General features: G+C 36.4%; 1 protein-coding gene across 10 annotated transcripts in view; it reads left to right on the top strand.

Annotated features, from left to right (window-relative positions):
- The window catches only part of UBR5 (ubiquitin protein ligase E3 component n-recognin 5), an 81,368-nt gene that overhangs the window by 36,953 nt on the left and 27,498 nt on the right, over nucleotides 1-16,917 (top strand). For 8 of the 10 annotated variants that reach the window (XM_042036103.1, XM_042036108.1, XM_042036109.1 and 5 more), the window contains 13 exons: nucleotides 974-1,090; nucleotides 1,169-1,279; nucleotides 2,004-2,158; nucleotides 4,116-4,233; nucleotides 5,094-5,278; nucleotides 6,057-6,166; nucleotides 7,750-7,862; nucleotides 10,332-10,475; nucleotides 10,573-10,684; nucleotides 10,892-11,046; nucleotides 11,859-12,056; nucleotides 13,190-13,400; nucleotides 14,024-14,068. In XM_042036103.1, the coding sequence (XP_041892037.1) occupies nucleotides 974-1,090; nucleotides 1,169-1,279; nucleotides 2,004-2,158; nucleotides 4,116-4,233; nucleotides 5,094-5,278; nucleotides 6,057-6,166; nucleotides 7,750-7,862; nucleotides 10,332-10,475; nucleotides 10,573-10,684; nucleotides 10,892-11,046; nucleotides 11,859-12,056; nucleotides 13,190-13,400; nucleotides 14,024-14,068 (1,774 nt within the window). The remainder of the gene's footprint in view (nucleotides 1-973; nucleotides 1,091-1,168; nucleotides 1,280-2,003; nucleotides 2,159-4,115; nucleotides 4,234-5,093; nucleotides 5,279-6,056; nucleotides 6,167-7,749; nucleotides 7,863-10,331; nucleotides 10,476-10,572; nucleotides 10,685-10,891; nucleotides 11,047-11,858; nucleotides 12,057-13,189; nucleotides 13,401-14,023; nucleotides 14,069-16,917) is intronic. The other 2 variants (XM_042036107.1, XM_042036105.1) reach the window with 1 other exon arrangement.

Raw genomic sequence — 16,917 nt, 5'->3', positions numbered from 1 at the left:
CCTATAGCTGCACTTGCTGAGGAGCAGTGAAATGTTACAAATGTTTCTCAGTAAACAGAATTTAATGCTTTGTGAAATCACTTAAATTCTCTGTAGTTTGAGATCCATTTCAGTGCAAGGAGGAGCAGGAATTTGCAAAAGTGAGGTTGTGCATAGTTGCAGCAACATTGAACCCAATCTAAGAGGGAGGAAAACAGACCTGTGAGGTCCGTGTAGGTACAGGATGAAGCAAATGAACAAAGTGATGCTATGTAAGTAGTAGAAAGACACCAGATGAGTTTTGATAAAATGTTAAAAAGGAGAAAAGGGCGAGAGGAAAAATGAATAATTAGTAACTTTTCCAGCGTATCGGGTTATAATGATGCATTATTGAGACATGTAGTATACTGTTGGTTTGGTTTTTTTTAACTTGACATTGTTTGCAGTTATTTACTTTCCGAAGTGAAAGATAAGAATTAACCGATGAACCAGTAAATGCGATTAATTGATTTCTTGGGTGTTGGGTAGCTTGCAAGATACCTTCCTGGCTATACTTAGCAGTGGAATAATGGAATTATGTTGCTTTTTTGTTAATTTCAAACAGCCAGAATTTCAAGCAGTAACTTATTTTTTCAGTGTTGCAAGTCAAGAGATCTTCTCATCTTTAATTTTATGAGCAGTGTTGTGTTCTTAAAACACTGTGTAAACTCTTAATATAAACTGTCCAAGTTAATTGCCATGTATGTGCTATTACTGAAGTTCAGGGAAATAATATCTATTTCTTTCTTCCTTCACTTCATCAGAAACAATGATGCTTTGTGTGTGGGGACATGCTGAGTTTGAGACAATCTGGATATATCTTTATTTTCAGGATCAACGTTCATGGGTGCTCTGGAAAAAAACCAATTCCAAGTTCATTTTTTTTTCATGTATGTGTTTTTATAGATGCATTTATAATACTGTTGTCTTAGACTTCATATTTCTGTGTTTGTAGGATGGAACAAAGTTCATTTCTATTGGAGCTCTATATTCTGAGCTCGTGGCTGTTAGCAGTAAAGGAGAACTCTATCAATGGAAGTGGAGTGAATCAGAGCCTTACAGAAATGCACAGGTACTGTATAGCTTTAACTGTTTCCCTTCAGAATTATTTATATGCTTTGAATATCTGAAATATTTTTTGTTTCCAAAGAATCCTTCGCTACATCATCCACGAGCCATGTTCTTGGGGTTAACCAATGAAAAGATAGTGCTGCTCTCTGCAAATAGTATTAGAGCAACTGTTGCCACGGAAAATAACAAGGTATGAAATATTTGCTGGTTGCTGAGTTTGACAAAGCTGGGTTTTCTGAATTGCTTGCAGTATATTATAGAGAAGTTGTTTCTTCAGTTTTATCTGCTCTTGAAAGTACTTAAATTCATTTGCTCATTCATTTATTTTCTTCTCCATCTGGTGTTTTGTAGAAATGCAAAAAGTTTTTAAAAAAGGAACCTGTCAGATTTACAGCTGAAACAGTGAAAAGATACTTGGTTTACCTGATTATCTGAAACACTTGACTTTTTGCTGTTACAGTAGAAACTGACACTGGTTTGAGAATAGAGAAGCTTGTTAATGTTCTTTATAGATTTAGTAGAAAAATTAAGGACATTGAAGCTTTCAGTGATGTAAAGCAAGTTATCTGAATATGCTTTTCAGTCCAGTTAGGGTAAACTTGAAACTGACGTGGTAAAGACACCAACACATCCGTATACTTTTTGACAGGTTTCTCTTTCCTTTTCCCCAACCTTTTTTGTTAATGTGGAGAACTGGAAATAGAGGGGAAAACAGTTCTGAAAAGCTCTCTTTTGGGGAAAGAAAAGATGCTAGGGGGTAAATTTCCAAAGGGTATAATTGCTTTTTTGTTTTATGATGTGTTTTTTTCTTCCCCCCTTTCAAAACCAGTAAATATTATGTTAAAGATGCGACTGATGTGCAACTTCTTTTTTTTCCTCTACCTTCTCTGTTCCTTTCTTTCCTTCTCCGTTAGGTTGCTACATGGGTAGATGAAACTTTAAGCTCCGTAGCCTCTAAATTAGAACACACTGCACAGACATACTCGGAGCTTCAGGGAGAACGGATTGTTTCTTTACATTGTTGTGCTCTTTACACGTGTGCTCAACTAGAGAACAACTTGTATTGGTGGTAAGTAATACTGTGTTTGTGTACAACAGTGTAGATGCTCTGGATGTCTTCATGTCTCTGACTCTGAGAAGCATTGCAAAACTACTGAACCACCATTGTTCTGAGTTCGGGAAATCTGCACTTGAGCTTAGGCTCCCTTTTTAAAATACATTTATTCTCTTTTTTAATGCCTAAAGCTTTTGGATCCAATTATAACATCTTTAACAGAATAAGGTCGTTGTTTTAGGAGATGTATTTAAATGCTTTAGCATTCAGATGTATCAGTACTACACAGGATCAGAGAATAATAATAATCTTCTCTATGCCTTTCGGGCCTTTTTCAGATTATAAATATGGAGCAAACTTACCCACATATGAGGTTGATGTTCCTCTTTCTGGCTCTGTTGGAAGATTTGGTCTATTAATTTGTGGTCTATATTTTAAAGAAGAGGGAAATAACATCAATTGCTTCCTCTGGAGTTGTTAAAATATAACCCTTTTAAACATAAAATGTGAAATGTTAGTTAAAATATTTTAACTAACAACTTGATGATTAAGAAGGCTATGCCAAAAAAACCCAAACAAAACCAAGCAAAAAACAAACCCTCAAAAATAATGCTTCCAAAAGGGCTCTGAAATGAGTTTCTAATTTAAGTGAATTCATTGAGTAATACTAATGCATTGCAGCATGCATTATTTTTCGGTGTGTCAGGAGTCATTGCATTATGTACCATGCCTAAAGTTCAAGTGGCTTTGAGGCATGGGTGAGTTAAATACTTAATGATGAGCTGGAAATCAGAGCATTGAAAATTAATTCTATGAAACGGCTTTCTCATTAAATTCTGTTAACTCTGGAAAATATTTAAGTAGACTTGTAGCTAGACTTGTAAACTTAAACACAGACATATTTTATTCTAATTTCTAGTCCCAGATCCCAAAATTACACCTCTCTGGTTCTTGGCCCTTTCATTGTGTCATGGCCGACATGCCACACTTTAATTACTCTTTGTATAGAAACTACTAAGCCATAGCATCTGAGATACTGGCTATTAGAACCTTCCATTTTTACTGGAATAATTGGTGCAAAATACAAAAAGACTTACTAGCATTTATATGTAATCTTTGGAAGTAATTTATGAACTAATATGTCTTTTTCTGGTTAAATGTGGGCTGTGGTGATTTTATGTTACCAGACTGATGCAGACAGAAGCTTCTGTTACTATTGATACCCTTAGTTACAGTGATCTGTAGTATGAGACAGGATTTCAATTTCCAGTGTTGCACGGGACTGATGCTTTTCATGTTTTACTTAACATGAAGGAGCTTCTTTAGTCCAAGCTTTTAACTGTATAAGCCACTGACTAAAACATGAAGTATCAAAATAATAAGCATGCTTAACTGTGTATGCAGGCATGATTTTCAGCTAAACTGAGCGGATCCAATTACAAAAGGAGTGTTCTTTTTTTCCCCCACTTGCAGCAGATGTCTGTCGTAAGAGTCCCAGGCTCCTTCAGCCATGTCCCCAGAGAGAAAGTGAGGCTTTTAGAATTTAGAAACAAAAAAGCTTATCTTGTTCTCCAGAGTTTGCAATCTCTGGAAGTTATCACTAGTTGTGGGAATCCTCAAGTTCAGAGATGCAGCCTGCATCTTGAAAGCTGTGACTGGGGTATACCACTTGCGACAGAGGTTTTGCAGCACTTCAGACTGGAAGGGAAGCCATTTGGCAGTGAAATAACTTGTGGGCTCTGCCTCTTCCACCTCCTCCTAGTAAATTGGGGCAGTTGAGATGAATTTGGAAAGTGGGGCTACATATAGAAAAAGATGACGTTTCTGCAGTTCTTTGAGATTTTGGAGAAGGTGGCGCACACACTTGTATGTTTGATTGTGATTACATTAAGCAGAAGGAATAAACTGTTCAAAGTTCTGAACTAAGATTTTCTTTCACAGCCTTTTTAAAATAACATGCGTTTTTCCACAGGGGTGTAGTTCCTTTCAGCCAAAGGAAGAAAATGCTAGAAAAGGCCAGAGCAAAAAATAAAAAGCCGAAGTCTAGTGCTGGTATCTCCTCTATGCCAAACATAACTGTTGGAACCCAGGCAAGTACAGCTGTCACCAGTGGCACTTTTACCATGCTATATGATGAGCTTACAACCTGCTCTTAAAAAAACCCAGCAAAATTAATTATCACAAAAAGTTATGCACAAAAGGGATATTGATAATGTGGAATTAAAATAGTATGTTTTAATTATAGGACTGTAAATGGCTGTGTCCTGTTAGTGTTGTTACTGTTTTATAAGTATGGCTATTGCTGCACACAAGAACAAGCTGTACTCATGCAAAGTACTTCTGTTTAGTTTACCTACTGATTTAATTTACCTACTGATTCTGTATTTTGAGAGAAAGTAAGTATGGACATACAATTCCCCATAGAACAAATAGCTTAGTAAATGATTAAGCATTTAAGTACCTGCAGTATTAATGTCTGGATTTGATTTATTTATGCAGTGTGATAGACCTTTGGTTTGAAGCCTTTACCAAAAGGGCTAATAACTGGTACAGAGGACTTTTTTTGTGATTAGTACTAGAACTAATATGAGACAAAACAGCTCTTTCCCAGGGAGCACATTTCTGTTGATTCCAATACCATTCTAATTGACACTGTGATGAGTCTCTGTTATTGGAGTAATTCTTCCTTTTGTGGTTGAGCATCTAAATATTATATGTTAAACTGCTATTATATGTTTCATTGCTAAAACTGTTGCTTTCAGCTGTGAATTGCACAACAGCTTCCTTTTCTGGAAGGAAAAATACTGTACATACTGCTGACTTTCCTCTTCACCTGATTCCATAAGTTTTCTATTTTGACTACTACATATGTCACCAAGAAAATAATGCACATATGATTTCCCTCAGCAGAATCCATTTTTCTCAGAGAAATAAATATTTCTATCTGTAGGTGTGTTTAAGAAATAATCCCCTCTATCATGCTGGAGCAGTTGCTTTTTCAATCAGTGCTGGAATTCCTAAAGTCGGTGTGTTAATGGAATCTGTTTGGAACATGAACGATAGCTGTCGATTTCAGCTTCGGTCCCCCGAGAGCTTGAAAAACATGGAGAAAGCCAGCAAAACTACTGAGGCAAAGTAAGTGTGGAGAACACGCGTGCGTGTACACACAGATCCTTTATTTGATACTCTCTTGACCTGGGGAATAATAATGGAAAAGGAAGGTCAGATTTTTACAATTTCGAAAATTTTGCCTTCTTTATAAGATACTAGGTTTCTTTTAAACTTGGCTAGATGTGCAGAAATACTCACTGCAGGAAAGGTGTCTCAGTTGTGTGAAATCATTATGGACATGTGAAATGCAGGCAGAGTATTAAATGAAGGCTTGCCTACAGTGTTCCATAAAGTTTCCAAGATTTTATTATTTTAATAGCTGAAAATGGAACCGGCTGTTTTCTGGCTCTTCATGAGATTAAACAGATCTGTTTCAGCCCCTCCACAGTTTGGAAAAAAAAAAATTCAGGTTGACAATTGCCATTTAAATGTTTCTTAAAACAGATTTAAACAATTTCAAGTAAAGCTTGAAAATGCTTAGCAGTTCTGGAGTTTCAGGTTACTGTATAAAGCTAATAATTCTTCCTGCCCTCAAATGAAGCTCATCATGTTTATTTTCTGTAATAGTGTACCTATGCTCAGTTAATGTTAAAAAGCTAATCCCTGATTACACAGCATTGCACTGTTCCCAACATCAAGATTTATAGCCTTGTCAGTTGGGATGGTTGTTCAGAAGTGTGGAGTTACTTCTTTAAGGTATTATTAAAGGAACAATGCTGGGATACACTGACACTTTGTCCATTGTCACAGAAAAGATTTCACTTTTTTCTTTCTTCACTCTAAGTACTACCTTTTATTCTAGACCTGAAAGCAAACAGGAACCAGTGAAAACTGAGATGGGTCCTCCACCATCCCCAGCTTCCACTTGTAGTGATGCATCTTCAATAGCAAGCAGTGCATCAATGCCATATAGTAAGTAATGTGTAGCTCAGAGTAACATAAAATATTTGTGTAGATAAGAAATTTCCATAAAAGGCAGTTCTACAGTGATTCTGTACTACTTTCACAATCCTTTGGTCTTTCAGTCTGTACTGCAATATAGGTAAAGGTTTTGTAATAGACTTTGAATAATCGGTGTCAGTGTTAAATAAATGTATAAGCAGTGACTACTCGATGTAAGGTGTATCTGCGCAAGCGTAGCAGTTCTCAGAATCAAAAGCATCTTTCAGGAGGTGATCAAGAGGAAGTCTGAAGATAAAGTTATGTTTAGTTGCAATGTGATAATGAGCTTCTTTGCAGCTCAGAAGTTGAACTTGTTTTGGAAAACTTCTTTAAAGATTAAGCTGCTGTTGAACAGCTTGCCTTGCAGTTGAATGTCAATGCAGAAAGCAGTAGTTTGTATCTAATACAGAAAATGTCTAAAATACGACATTCTTTACTAACATACAAAAGCAGTCAGAGAAGAAGAAGAACTTGTGCTGAAAGGCTACATCCGAATTTGTGTAACTGGACTCCTTAAGCATTTTTTTCTCTCCATTTAAACACATACATTTATAAAATGTTAATTACAATGCTTTGTAATTTGAAGAAATGCTTTGATTTGAAGAAATCTTTTCTCTGTAGCTTTTTCTTCTAATTGTTCACAAACTGCATTAACCTAATGACTCAAATGGCCTCGTGCAGTGACTGAGAATCTCATATGCTCAGATCTGCAGTGGTCACTAATTTTACTATTGATTTCTTTTGCAGTTCATTCAACTGTAATTTTTCACTGACTACAACTTTTCTTGGGCTTTTGAACTAGTGTTTGAAGTTAACTCTGCAATTAGCTTAGAAGTTCTCTGCTTCTTACTTTAAATATGTTGATAGTATTAATTACACTATATACTTGACTTGGAAGATTAAAGGTTCTTGCCAGTGTTAATTTAGCCATGTTATGTATTTAAATTTGATTCTGAGTGTACTACAGTTACTGTTCAGATAAAGTCTGCAGCAAATCTAACTGCATTGCAATTGCCATTAGCCCAAATAGCTATTTTCTGCCTCATTTGCTATTCTTCTAGAATTTTACCAAGTAATCCATATGTGGTAGGCAAGCAGACTTTTTGTGAAGTTGATATAAAGCACTGTAGCAGCGGTGACTGAATGGTGTCACAGTGTCAGCCGTTTTACTTACAGCACGAGTATCTGAGCCCCGCCAAAACAGGGCTTGTTCCTTGTATTTTAATTTTTTGTATTCTAATTATTGTGTTATCTAAAATTAAAAAAAATTGTATTCTAATTACTTTTCTTAAATATCTTTAAAAATTGCTTTGCATATCATACTGGCTTTCTAAGTGCTATAAGTCCATAGAAATGCATGAAAGTGACATGATACACTTGTTAGGTAGCTCTGACTCCTAAAGTTGTATTCTTGTTAACCTCTTGTTAATTTCTACGTTTGACTGCTGATAATCTTTTTGGGGGAAAGGTGTGGTGCTGACCGAACATTGCATTTTGATGCTTTGATTAAGTATTTCAAGTCTTTCTTTTTGGTTATAACTTTTTTGTCTCAGAGCGACGACGATCTACTCCTGCCCCAAAAGAGGAGGAGAAAGTGAATGAAGAACAGTGGTCTCTTAGGGAAGTTGTGTTTGTGGAAGATGTTAAGAATGTTCCTGTTGGCAAGGTTTGTCTAAAATATAAAATACACTGTCCCACTGTCTTTTGGGAGGAGGAAAAAAAAGGTTTTTCTTTTAGATAAGCTAACTGTTTAAAAAAATCATACTTTTGGGGATGCTTGAGAATGTTTCTGATGAGTATGACTTGCATTTATATTTGGCAATAACACAATGATAATAACAGAGTGGATGTGTTGTGAGTAAAACGTGATGAATCTTAAAAAATTCTGGTATTTTAAATTGAACCACAATATTAAGAAAAGCAGATGTGGTTTTATCCAAAATATTATTTTGTTGTCTTGAGCAGTAACTTCCACATGTCCAGTGAGATTGTGAAGGGTTTCACCTGTTGTGACTGACTTTCACATATGCATAGGTAGAATATTTGGGTGAATCTCATGTTCAGGCAACCAAAGAACAAAAATATTTTGATTAGAAATTACATGCTTCATTAATATTATTATAAAGTTATTTCATTTATTACTACAGAAAATCTCTTTGTTTAATCCTTGTAATGTTTTCATTTTTTTCTATAATAAATCTTTGCTCTGACTCAGGAGCCATATAGGGGAAAATACTCCCTTTTCTCCCTTGGCATTGTTGTGTGATGTTAGGAGGGATTAGGTCCTCTAGATAGTTCTTTGGTATGCTTTTCAAAAATAAAAGTAACAAGAAAGCCAGTAAGGTTTTCCTCAAAAGGAAAAGATTTGGTTGTTTTCTACTTGATTCATAGATTTAAAAAAATGTTACCAGAAGAGGATCAATAACTGTCCAACAGAAGGCAGCTGAAGTTAGTAAGAGTTATTTTACTTGCATCCTTAATGGATTTACTTGTGTGTCAGTGTAAGATTTGCCTTGAGCAGTATTTTTGAAAGGAGGAGGTTCACAATGAATTTTCATTATCAGGTTTAGGTCATTTATGCAGAATGAATATGGAGCAACTTAGTTCATTGTGACGATTTTGAGATCTAGTTGAAGTTGCTGAAACCACTGTTTTCCTCTGATACCAGCTTTGGGAAAGTCCCTCTTGTCCTTAACTATCCTTCCCGTTTTAGATCCTAAGATTTTCAGTACAGAGACTGTTCTACTATTTCTGTATACAGTTGCAAAGGTGTCTGTGCATTGCATCAAGAACTACTATATTAAATATAAAAGAGCTTGAACTTTTATATTTTCACTGAAGTGCTAATGCTTTAAGGTTTGTCAATATATCATTTTCTCTAGTGCACTTGTTGGGCTGCTCTTAGCTAGAGAAATTGGGAGAAAACATGGAAGTGCCTGGATTTTTCTTACATACAGTATCTTGAAAATTTGAGAGATGTTTTTTATTGTTGGAGACCTTTTAGATAAAGTTGGTTACATCTAGACCTTTGTTAAGCACTTTCTGCGTAGAAACCATAGAGAAATTAGGGCTTATTAAAGACTGATGGCTGCTTATATCTAGTTTTGATGAAGACTGAGAGCATACAGAGTCCTTATTTCTGCTCATAATTAAAACATTGTCTGTCCTTTCCCCACCCCCTTCTGCCTTAGCTTTGTTTTCCTGTTGAGAAAATTATGGTCTCAACTGGAAATTCAAAGGGCCTTGCTGTTCGGTGATAGCACAAGAAGTTCCTATATCAAGGAAGCCTGTTTTGACAGTTCTGCTTAGATATGCATGGCAGCAACTCTTTAGAGAGGCTTACAGTCTCAGAAATGACTCTGTCAGTGTGGGGTGGAATAGCTTCCCTTTCCTTTGGGGCCAGAGAAGGACAGACACACACACACTTGACGAACGTCTGGATAGACTTGTCTGTATCCTTCAGTCCTAAGGGACTGAGTGGAGAACTTCATCCTTGAGTGTACAGAACAGGTAACAGACCCATAAACTAACAGGTCTTTTTTCCACTGTGTACAGTCCTGTTGAAGAAGGAGCACACAAAATTTTATGGTGGGCCAAAAAAAAACAAACAGTTTTTTCCTTTGTCTTGTAGTGTAAGAGCTAATGGGAACTTAAAAAAGAAGTCAGTGTAGACTTTGTTGTTGTTGAATTGTTGGCTAATGTTTGGAATTCATTGCCACAAGAGTAGTGTTTATTTCCAAAAGTGATTTCACAAATTAATAAAAGAAAAGGTCTATCCAGGCTATTAAACATGAAGTTGTCCTGCTGTTTCCAGGAGGTGGAAGTTGGAAAGAGACCAGGGGAGTACCAGTAGGAGCTTCTCTAGTCAGTTGATGTTGGCTCCTGTTGGATGTAGGATGTTGAAATGGAGGGACCTTTGATATGATTCCGGTTACTTATGAAGTCATTAGGAAATCCAAGATTTTTAAATATCAGTAATTTTATCGAAATGACAAAGCTAATGACCAAGAGCTATGTAATTTTATCACTGGTTATTGTAAATTTTTTCCTCTCCCTGATAAAGGTCTGGTTTATTTTGAAGCAAATCAGATTTTGTTCAGCCTTTTGGTAAAACTCTTATGTGTTCTGCCTGTAGGTGCTAAAAGTGGATGGTGCATATGTTGCTGTGAAATTTCCAGGCACCTCCAATAATGCAAACTGTCAGAGCAGTTCGAATTCCGATCCTGATCCTTCTTCTCTCCTCCAAGACTGTAGGCTGCTCAGAATAGATGAACTGCAGGTATGTGTTTGTGAAACATTGAGAAAATAATCAGTATTTTGAAGTGTCAGCACTATGTGTGCTTAATTGCAGCTTAAAATTTCACATCTGTTTTCAGGTCGTAAAAACTGGCGGAACTCCAAAAGTTCCTGACTGTTTTCAAAGAACACCCAAAAAGCTGTGTATTCCTGAAAAAACAGAGATCCTAGCAGTAAATGTAGATTCAAAAGGTAAGTAGGGCTGAGCCTGTGAGTCCATATCTGTTGGTTCCTTTATTACCTGTCTCTCATCCAAGTGGAAAACACCTACTTTCAAAAGGACATAAACAGGTGCTTCCATTGATATTAGTAATTTCTTGAAAGTGCTTTAGTTAGAAGTTCTTTTATTGGATGCCATCCATAAAACACATTTACTTTTTTCTTCCTGTGTCTTTAAAGGAGTGCATGCTGTTCTGAAAACTGGGAACTGGGTTCGATACTGCATATTTGATCTTGCCACAGGAAAGGCTGAACAGGAAAATAATTTCCCTACTAGCAGCATTGCATTCCTGGGTCAGAATGAGAGAAGTGTTGCTATTTTTACAGCTGGACAGGTTTGTGGTTTTGTGTCTCAATCATTTAACCTCACTGCACTTACTTCTGTCATCTTTGAATGAGATGGTACAGCCTTCTGTAAGGCTTTTCTGGCAAAGAAATAGTTTTTCAAACAGGTTATGAAAAACTTGCTGCTAGCTTTAATATTTTGAAGGCACAAGGGGAATAGCAATCAACTTATTTAAGCACATCTTAATTAAACTCTACCTTGAATGTAAAAAAAAGGGGGGGGGAAGGTGACAGAATGGTTCTTGGATTAGTGTCAGCTTGTTATCTAGCTGTGTTTTGGGACGGGGTCAGATAAAAATCCACTTTGGAGAATAAATGGAAATACTAACAAAAAAAATTAATCTGTATTTGAGTGAAAATTCAGATTCACTAAAAATGATTGAGATTTTGTGCAACTCTTCCACAAAGATTATATACTTTGTTTAGGATAGTTGAAGGAAACAGTTTTTGCAAAATAACTGAATTTGAACGTTTCATTTCAATATATTCGACTTTATTTGGAGCATTTAAGTAAGCTAAAAGTATAGGTTCTGTTTGTTTCACTGGTAATATTAATTAATGAATGTATATCTTAAGGAAGATACTTCTAGTAATATTTATGATGTTAAGCACATTTCAGGCATTTGCAGAAGGAATCTCATCTCTTATGTTGCACCACTTGTAATGATGGGAGTCAATGACATAAATGAGAATCTTCGGTAAACTGTTGTAATTGTTGGCAGTCAAAAACAACTGGATGTTTTGGGAAGGATAATATTTATAAATTGTGGAGACATAATGAAACTTTTTCTCCCAAATGTAGGAATCGCCTATTATTCTTAGAGATGGAAATGGTACAATCTATCCAATGGCAAAAGATTGTATGGGTGGGATACGAGACCCTGACTGGCTTGATCTTCCACCTATTAGTAGTCTTGGAATGGGTGTTCATTCCTTAACAAATCTTCCTGCTAACTCGACCATCAAAAAGAAAGCTGCTATTATCATTATGGCTGTTGAGGTAAAGTTTTTTTTCTGCCTACTGAATTATGTGCTTTTTTTTTCCTCTTGCTTTTGTGAAGTTATGCTTAAAGCAGCTTCCTGTTTAGATACTGATTTGTATTTTCGCTATTTGAAAGAAACTAATTTCAACTGAAGACTCTCTTAGAAACATGAAAACACCAATAAATTTGCTAAGTGAAAGATCCTTTTTGGGCAGTACATGACTTCTGTATCAGGCTTTTAATTAGTAGGGCTTTTTTAAGCATTGATTTTGAAATGGTTACCTTTTCATATCTGCTAACACTGTGCAGTTTTATTTGTCTCATGGGTGCACAGTTTTTCTCAGGGATTCAACAACTTGTTTTGGTTAGATCCCTGAGAATGCAATACATTTTCTTTTTTTTCTTTTTTTTTTTTTTAATCTTCTATTTGGACCATGCACTAGGAAACTAGGAGAGGAAAGTGGAGGTTTTTTCACTTTAATCACCTGTAGAGTTCTGTCTTTGTCAGTGGTGCTGTATGAGTAGTCCTGCTGTGAATTTATATGTCATACTTCTAAAATCTTGTCGGTGATTTGGGGCAGTGCAGTTAGATCTGCTGTGTGCTCTGCTGCCACCCCGAGGTATTGTGTACCTGTCAGACTGAGTTCACAGTGAAGTAGTATTCCATCATTATGGAAAAGCTGGTTGTTTGTGGGGTGAACCTCCCAGACTTTCAAGAGCTTCGAATCATTCACTTCCCAGCACATAAATCACTTGTTTAGAAAGAACTGGGTTAGAACTCGTTCATGTAGATCCTTAGGCTTTTTCAGTTGTATCACTTTTCCCATGTTACATGGAGCTATGAAATGGAAGTAATCTATCTTAAAAATCCAACTGTGAAGCCAAATGAATGCTTTTGTGAGCCTGATGACTTCTGCTGCTCCGTTCCTTTTGCGTGTCTGTGCCTGAATGCATACAGCTCTGTTTTTAACAGTGCTATAATTGAGATGATGCATGTTCTGAACAGCTCCTGCACTAACTTCCAGCCAGTGTTGGAGATGAAGACCTTCCTATTAATTTCAAAATGTGAAGAAAATCAGAAGTGTTTATGAAGCTTATATCTACCTTTTGTGCTTTACATTTCTAAAATATTTTATTCTTTTGAGTACAGAAACAAACATTGATGCAGCACATTCTTCGGTGTGACTATGAGGCTTGCAGACAATACCTGATGAATCTTGAACAAGCAGTTGTCTTGGATCAGAATCCACAAATGCTGCAGACATTCCTTGGCCATAGATGTGATGGAAACCGTAATATTCTGCATGCTTGTGTATCTGTATGCTTTCCAACCAGCAACAAGGAAACAAAAGAGGAAGAGGGTGAGCTCAACAATATGAAAATACTTTGAAAATAATCTTTTCATGAATTTTCAAGAAAATTCATTCAAAGGGCTGCATTCTTCATATATGGGTGTATTAAAATGTGTATTAAAATGTGTATTAAAATGTGTCTTGGCCTTTCAAAGGTGCTGATGCAACATTTTTATTACTCTAATAAGGTTTTATAAGAATTCAATAGTTAAGAGCACTAAGCTGTTTTTATTGATTGTAAAAGCTTCTGACATTCATACATTAATTTTAGATGAAAAAAGTATTTTTCTACCTTTGTATCACTGCTATCCCCTTTATATAGTAAAATTTATGAGAAATGGTATTTAATATTTTTGAAGTGTTCTATGTGTTAATACCTTCAGTTAGCAGTGCTGCTTGTCATTGACATGTATTAAGAAATGTGGAAGAATGACCTATTAATGCCAGTTATTGAGACCATTTAAAAATGTCTGTTAAATACTGTTATGTAAAAAGCATGTTAACAGAACAAGGTTGCTAAGTCAAGCACTCAAAAGTTAGGGAATGGCAGAATTAAGTTTACCCATGTGCTACACATGGGTATGCATTGTGAAATGGTCTTTAATTACACCGTCATACTATTTTTTCCACAGGACTACCTCATTCAGTGCACAAGATGGACGGTGCTCACCGAATGGGTAGCTATTCAATATTTCTTTTTATCCTCATCATTCAGTGTGTGGCCCCATTGCTTACTCTTGCACACCATACAAACCCTGCACTGAATAATGAATGAACTTCCTTGTGGGATTTTTGTATGGTGCTGTCATTGAATTTTAGTCATTTATAGACCTTAATTGTTCCTTGTATCCCTATTTATAAAATGGGGGTAATGCTGCAGCTTTCTCATCTCTTGGTTGGAATTTTATTATAGCTTGAAGTTTTTCTGTGTTCAAAGCTATTAACTAATTTTGAGCATTCTGTTTGAGAAGCTTAGGGCCTGATTTTGAGTAGGTGTTAACTTCAAAACACTGAATTCTAGAACTGGATTAATTGTAGTTTTAGTTGTGCTGGGAATGTTAATTATTTCTGTGGGTCGGGCACCTTTTAGGTGTCCATAAATGAGTAAAATGTATCACAATCATCTGTAAAATCTTGTTTCACAAAGTTCTGTGTGCTCATAGATGTGGCAGAAATAGGTTCCAGTTTTCCAAAGCGATGTTACAGTGTTTCCCCCCTCCTTCCCAAGCTGTTGCTGCCTTACTACACTGCTCCCTAATGTTGCAGCAAACAAGGCATAAACAGCTTGCTCTCTGTACAACCCTTCATCTTCAGTGTGTCGTCCATCCTGTGCACTGACTGAGGCAGGGGTCTTGTTGCTGGGCGCAGGGCGGGTGGGGCAACAAAACAATCTGAAACAAAAAACCCAAACCAAAATAAGCAAACAAAACCCAACTGTGTAACTGAAGATTGTGTTACTATAAGCACACAAGGAAGTTGAAATAAGGATGCATAGGCAAACTTAACCTGACTTTTCCTAATTTGAGTGCTTGTCTTTGCAACCTTGACATTTTTTTCAGTAACTTCATTTGGGTGTAATTTAACTTTTGGAAAAATGAAAAACATGAACATGATAGACTTGTAACACTCCTCTGCCTCTCTCTTTTTTCGTCATAAAACTTGTCCTTGAAGGAGATTCATCTCTTTACATTCAGGTCACATTTAGCTTCCACTGTAACTGTTAGTGATGGATATTAGGACAAACTTACTTTCTGTGTATCATCTGGAGGGCAGTGGTGACTTATGTTACTGTCTGTGAGTTACATGGTCGTCTCTTGAACTGTAAAGAAGTTTGATTTAGAAGTAAAGGCTTCAATTCCAGACATACAGATGTAATATTTCTTAACAATTTCAGAACATAGTGCCACTTCTCAGCTAGTACCTGCTTGAGATTCTTCACTCTTCTTCATAGAGATTTCTTCATAAGTGCCAGAAAGGAAATACTGAGGTCAGGGATAAGCTTTTTTTTTTTTTTCTCCTTCTCTCTCAGATCCTGTGCCTAGTTTTGCTATACCTCCTGCAGTGTTGGATAAATGATAAATGAATTGCAGGAAAAGTGACCCCAGACCTGCAAATCCTGGGGGAAGGCTGCTCTGTTTCTGTGAATTGGTATCTTCTCAGTCTTGCCAATAGAAAGGATCTTGGGAAAAGCATGTCCAAAAGAAAGTCCAAAGCATGCGAAATCATTAAAAAGTTGTAATACTAAATTTCAGCTAACATCACTGAACACATAAAAACTGAGGGTTTTTTGCCTTGAGAACTGGGACAGATTTAATTAGACAATAGAATAGCAAGTTGCCCATTAAAGCCAAAGCATTTACAACTGATGGTTCTCAAAAAACAAATGCTAATTTTGCAAGTGGAACAGTGAAAATTCAGTTACAGTTTACTTTCTCCAGAACAGGTGAAACCTCTGTTGCAGAGAGTGATTGTATTGCTTGAGGGATCACTCTCAAGAGCTGTGAACCCCTTTGTGAGGGGTCTGGAAGTGATGGGTCGTGAGTTATGAGAACTAGTGGATCTGAGAAAGGAGTACGGCACAAGTACAATAGCAGTTCACTTACAGCTACGAATCAACTTGTAGCTAGGGGCACAAGAAAAGTATTCTCTCACTGCTAAGTGTTTAATAGTTATCTGCTTTGAGTAGTAGGTGATTTTTATCTAAGAGGCCTGCACATGCTTGTGAACAAGCAAAACCTAGGATCTCTTTTGCTTCAGGTAATGATGAGTAGAAAGATACAAACATACTGTACAGCTGACACATGCTGTCAGATTATCTTATTCTTTCATTCTTTGAGTGAAAGATACTAATAGTACTTTCCTACTCAAAAAAAAAAAAAAAAGGGAATAAAAGGGAGCTATCCAGGCCTTAATACTGTCAGTGGTGAAAATAAGTGTGCAGAGTAAGGTGACTCTCAGTTTGAAAAGCCTTTGAATGGAAAGTGAGTACTGGCCCTTGCAACTTTGAGACATTTCCTGAAAGAACGATCAGAGTCACTTTAAGGACATACTTTTCTTTATTCAGAAATGCACCTTTTCCTTCTAGTTTGCACCAAAAACTGGGTTTTTAAAAAAATATTGTTCTGTATCTCACTTGACAAAATTCAGTCCACATTATGAGTAGAACCTGTAGGTGTTATGGTGCTTAGAGTTGTAGATGTTGGAAGAAATGCTAGCTCTTTCTGATGTAAATGGGTTGTACTGCTTTCTTAAACTCATAGCACAGTTCTCCTAAGCATGTTCATACATATGTATTACAAGCCCACAGATTTGCATTCTTCATGGATGCTCATTGTGAAGTGTGGTTTGTTTCTCCTGGTCTGGTATTTGGGTGTGGGTATTTTTTGGTGGTTTTGTTTGTTTGTTTTTGTGTGTTTTTTTCTTCATTGTTGTTTTTTGTTTGTGTTTTGTTTGTTTTGTTTTCTTTGTTTTTACCATTGTTTTTGAAGCCTTGACTCACCAAGTGTCTGGAATCAGCTACAGGATA

This window comes from Corvus kubaryi, unplaced genomic scaffold (assembly GCF_017639235.1).
Source record: "Corvus kubaryi isolate FWS band 111438036 unplaced genomic scaffold, C.kubaryi_AGA036_p1.0 37385, whole genome shotgun sequence".
Lineage (NCBI taxonomy): Eukaryota > Metazoa > Chordata > Aves > Passeriformes > Corvidae > Corvus > Corvus kubaryi.
This window is presented reverse-complemented; position numbering and strand designations above follow the sequence as displayed.